This window comes from Myotis davidii, unplaced genomic scaffold, assembly GCF_000327345.1.
Source record: "Myotis davidii unplaced genomic scaffold, ASM32734v1 scaffold79, whole genome shotgun sequence".
Lineage (NCBI taxonomy): Eukaryota > Metazoa > Chordata > Mammalia > Chiroptera > Vespertilionidae > Myotis > Myotis davidii.
Genome location: NW_006294339.1, coordinates 1,304,885 through 1,310,070, shown reverse-complemented (window position 1 = coordinate 1,310,070; position 5,186 = coordinate 1,304,885). Strand labels below are relative to the sequence as shown.

The 5,186-nt window shown below is 38.9% G+C and overlaps 1 protein-coding gene across 7 annotated transcripts in view; it reads left to right on the top strand.

Annotated features, from left to right (window-relative positions):
- ZCCHC11 (zinc finger, CCHC domain containing 11) overlaps positions 1-5,186 on the top strand; it is an 84,764-nt gene that overhangs the window by 44,259 nt on the left and 35,319 nt on the right. For all 7 annotated transcript variants that reach the window (XM_015566945.1, XM_006768324.2, XM_006768322.2 and 4 more), the window contains exon 13: positions 3,057-3,207. In XM_015566945.1, the coding sequence (XP_015422431.1) occupies positions 3,057-3,207 (151 nt within the window). The remainder of the gene's footprint in view (positions 1-3,056; positions 3,208-5,186) is intronic.

Below are 5,186 nucleotides of genomic sequence, written 5' to 3'. Positions count from 1 at the left end.
GTCAGGATCTTGTGTCTCCCTCCCGATTGAAAAAGTCAACCACGTCCTCAGTTGCCAGCCCTTTTCGCATGCCTCCGTACCTCTGCACTTTACTTCCACACCTCCTCTGAGTGTCAGTGTGCTTTTCTCTTTCCTTCTAGTTGTAGGATTTCCACTCAGCCAGCCTTCCTGTGGTTCTGGGTGAAGTCTGTTTTGTCTTTTAGTTGTATTTTTGAAGTTGTTGTGTGAGGCAGCAATTTCCAGTGTTTACCTATGCCACCATCTTGGTTTCTTCCTTCACAGCTTAAATTTTTTAACATAATTACTAACTTGTGTTTTTTCATTTTTTGTAAGGATACATCTATTGCTTTTGTTTAGGTTGCAGTATTTAGGGTATATGGACTATTAAAAGGATGAAATAAATGCAGAATTTTAGAAAAACCTCTTAATTACATAGCTGTAGTTTATATTTCTTCTATTTTGTAGATTTTTCGCCCTGGAAACTTATATTAAGGTAGCTATTTCTCCAATTTTAATTTTTTCTAGTTATCTATAACATACTTCTAGAACTTTCTGATAAACATTTCATTTTAAAAAGCTTTTCAGGGGAGGAGGGCTCAGGGGCAGGCTGAAGGGGGCCAATGGGGGGAGAAATGGACATATGTAATATTTTCAGCAATAATGAATTATTTAAAAAAAAAAGCTTTGCAAAGCTGATAGAAATTCCTATGGTACTACTGTTAATTAGCCCACAGCACAGCATTCCTACAAATAGAGGTTTCTATATGTAATTTTCATCAGAGTTCATAGCTAGGTACCTGTCCAGGCTAATCCTGGAGGAAGAAGCTAACTCTAGGATCTACGCATCCTATATAATAAAAGCCTAATATGCAAATTGACCAAACAGTGCAATGACCCTAACTCCTGCGGCCCCTTGGCCCACCCCTGCGTGGGCACCTGATCGGGCTCTTGATGCATCCCTTTGTGGGCTTTGTGCACAGTCTTGTTGTAGTTAAACCTTGATTGTTGTAGGTATCACTAGGAGGAATTGACCTCCAGGCTAATTGTCTGTGAGAATCAGCTGTGTCTACAGTGGGAGAAATTCTATGCTGGAGACACCCTTATGGGGCAAGACTTGCTTCAGTGGGGCTTTGGTGCTCATTGAGTCAGCCCACCCCTATTACTCCCCATTGGGGTGGACTGGCTGCATCCTACTAGTGCACGAATTCGTGCACCGGGCCTCTAGTATTACAAGAAAGAAAAAAGTTGTGCTTTTCCTTTACCATATGTTTGTTTAGTTTTTAAATAGTTGGGGAAAATTTCACTGTTTTAGCTACCTCTCTGTCTGATAGTGTGTTGGAATAAATTTTAAATTGTGGCATAGGGTTTGAAGTTACATTTGTGGCTATAACATAAGAGTTGTTCCTTCTATGAAGTGGATTTATTTTTAGAGTTCAGCTCTACAGTTTGGTTTCTTGAATACCTTGCTAATGTAATAAGTTGAACCAGCTAGACAAGCAAGAGTTCTAGGATTGATTAGTTCTGAAGGTAGAAAATGTTTAGAGTGAAATGAAAGGTGCCACTTGAAATTTTTTTTATATAATCATGCCCTGCATAGTGATATTTTTGGTCAACAATGGACTGCCTATACAGTGGTGATCCCATAAGATTATAATAAATGATAAACAAGAAAAGTTTATTTTTTATGGGGAAAGAAAAGGTGGGACCTGACTATAGTATGAATTTAATTGCTAGCTCTGGGTGATTTAGGTGAGGCTCAGCTTGCTGTCCACCAGCTATGTGCCTAGCCACTGCTGTGTCTGGAGTTGATAAGGGATAAGAGCTGGGGAGGAGGGAGCCCATAGTGCCCTGCCCTAGCACCTATGTGGTGCGCCCTTGTGAGCATGAGTGCGTGCACACACCACAATATCCTGCACACACTCACAGTCTGCTTCCTCCCTTCTTCTCTTTCTCCCTTTCCCTCTCCTTCTCCTCCTCCCCCTCTTATTATTTCTCATCTCAGTTTTTATCTCTGTAGTTCTTTTGTTCTTTGCTCTCTCTTTTTCTCAAACCCTTCTTTTTTTTTTTTTTTCTCTCAAACCCTTCTCATCCTTCCCTCTATCCCAGCCGTGGGCAAACTACGGCCCGCGGGCCGGATCTGGCCCGTTTGAAATGAATAAAACAAAAAAAAAAGACCGTACCCTATTTTATGTAATGATGTTTACTTTGAATTTATATTAGTTCACACAAACACTCCATCCATGCTTTTGTTCCGGCCCTCCGGTCCAGTTTAAGAACCCATTGTGGCCCTCGAGTCAAAAAGTTTGCCCACCCTGCATCCCCTCCGTCCTCCCTCCTCCTGATATCTACTTCCCCTCCAATGTTGTCCTATCCACAGCCCTTACTCTGCCCTGCAAATGCGCACACACACTTTTATACCATATTTTTACTCTCTTTTATGATTAGATATGCAAATACTTAGCAAATTGTTACAGTTGCTTGCAGTATTCAGTACATTAATGTATTGTATAGGCTTGTAGCCTAGAAACAATAGGCTATATAGCCTTCATGTATAGTAGGTTATACTATATATCTAGGTCAGTGATGGTGAACCTTTTGAGCTCGGTGTGTCAGCATTTTGAAAAACCCTAACTTAACTCTGGTGCCGTGTTACATATAGAAATTTTTTGATATTTGCAACCATAGTAAAACAAAGACTTATATTTTTTATATTTATTTTATATATTTAAATGCCATTTAACAAAGAAAAATCCATTTGGGGACTGATAAAACTGTTTGAATTAATCTATATCTTTTGCATCTCCTGGTATTTTATTTTACATCATTAGTTAAAGCTAATCCTTGACAATACCATTTTAGTGGGGAAGAAAGTTAAAGTGGTTGGCTCAAAATATGTTTTTTACATTTAACAGTGCATTTCATTAATATGCTTTTCTGAAAGCACAGGTTATCAGAACTGAGTTACATAAAATATTCTGTTTGGACCTGCTTTCTAAGTAATGACGAAGTTCCTCAATAGTTTATTAGATTAGATTAATTTTTTTGCCTTTGTTTAGCCACCAACGATAGTATGCAGCATCTGCAAAAAGGATGGCCATTCAAAAAATGATTGCCCGGAGGATTTCAGGAAAATTGACCTAAAGCCTCTGCCACCAATGACAAATCGATTTCGGGAAATACTTGATTTAGTATGTAAAAGATGTTTTGGTAAGTCTTTTCTTATTAGAACTGAGACTAATTTCTTTTGTAGCTTTTGATATTTATTTGTTTTCTTATTTCAAAACTGTTTGCTTACATTTGTTTTGGTAGAGGTTTTTGAATAGTTTAGAGACCCAACTAGAAATATTTATTAAATGTCTACTGTGTGCACGGCACTGTGATAAATGCCAAGGGGAATATAGAGACCCTATGTGTTGCTTTTAAGAAGCTTAGACTCTGTATCTGTGTTAGCTAATATGGCTATCTGTGGCTATTTAAATTTAAATTAATTAAAATGAACTGAAATGAACAATTAAGCTCCTCAGTTATATCAGCCACATCTCAAGTACTGAATAGCTACATGTGTCTAGTACAGGGGTGGGCAAACTTTTTGACTCGAGGGCCACAATAGGTTCTTAAACTGGACCGGAGGGCCGGAACAAAAGCATGGATGGAGTGTTTGTGTGAACTAATATAAATTCAAAGTAAACATCATTTCAAAAAAGGGTACGGTTTTTTTTTTTTTTTTTAGTTTTATTCATTTCAAACGGGCGGGATCCGGCCCGTGGGCCGTAGTTTGCCCACGGCTGGTCTAGTGACTACTGTATTAGACAGTCGATAGAGAACTTTATTTTTTTTAATCCTCACCTGAGGATTTTTTTCCCCAAGGGAACAAGGGGGTCGGGGAGAGAGAAACATCAGTGTAAGAGAGGCACATCGATTGGTTGCTTCCCCCATGCGCCCCGACTGAGGCTGTGATTCGAACCTGCAACCCAGTTACATGCCCTTGACTGGGAATTGAACCTGAGGCTTTCTGGTGTGCCGGCTGACACTAACACCACTGAGAAGCACTGGCCAGGGCTAGGTAGAGAACATCTTTATCACTGCAATGTTCTTGCAGTGCTGCTCTAGATGAATATGCAAGACATGCATGAACATGGCCATGGAAGCATAATGTGTTCCTTGTTATAGTATCGGTAAAGAAGATGCAATGCAAACACAATTTTAACTGGGGTGGATCAGAGGAATTGGAATTAATGATGTGGCATTTGAGTTGAACCTTGAACTGCATTTTCAGCTATAGAGAATATGCATAAAACCAAAGGGTGTTTAATTTGTCTGAGAGAATAACTACCTTAGGTTTGGTAGAATATAAGAAAGTCAATAGAGGGAGATAAGGGTAGTTATTTTGAGGAAATCCTTACATACAGGGGTGGGCAAACGTAGGTTTACAGTTGTTTGTGTGGAAAAATATGTAATACAAGAAGAATAATACTGCTTTGCATGCTCACAACTGTAAACCTATTTTTGCCCACCCCTATACCTTATTCAACACACATTTATTTTTTTTATTTATTTTTATTTTTTAATATATTTTATTGATTTTTTAGAGAGGAAGGGAGAGGGATAGAGAGTTAGAAACATCATTGAGAGAGAACATCGATCAGCTGCCTCTTGCACACCCCCTACTGGGGATGTACCCGCAACCAAGGTACATGCCCTTGACTGGAATCGAACCTGGCACCCTTCAGTCCGCAGGCCGACGCTCTATCCACTGAGCCAAACCGGTTAGGGCATCAACACACATTTATATCTGGGATGAATCTTCACTCAGTAAACACTTCTTAAAAATTAATTTTTTAAAATTAAAGTTATTGGGGTGACATAGCAAATATTTCTAAATTATTACTGTGTCCAGGTAAAATAAAATTTATGATGTAACATTTTATCCTTCCTCATGTTCATTTCCTGCCAGGCAATCACTTACCTGCTTTTTGTTACTGTAGATTAGTTTGCATTTTCTGTTTTGTATTTTTTTAAAATATATTTTTATTGATTTTAGAGAGGAAGGGAGAGGGAGAGAGATAGAAACATCAATGATGAGAGAAAGTCATTAACTGGCTGCCTCCTGCATAATTGGGGCTCTATCCTGCAACCAGGACATATGCCCTGACTTCCTGGTTCATAGGTCCACTAAACCATTATGG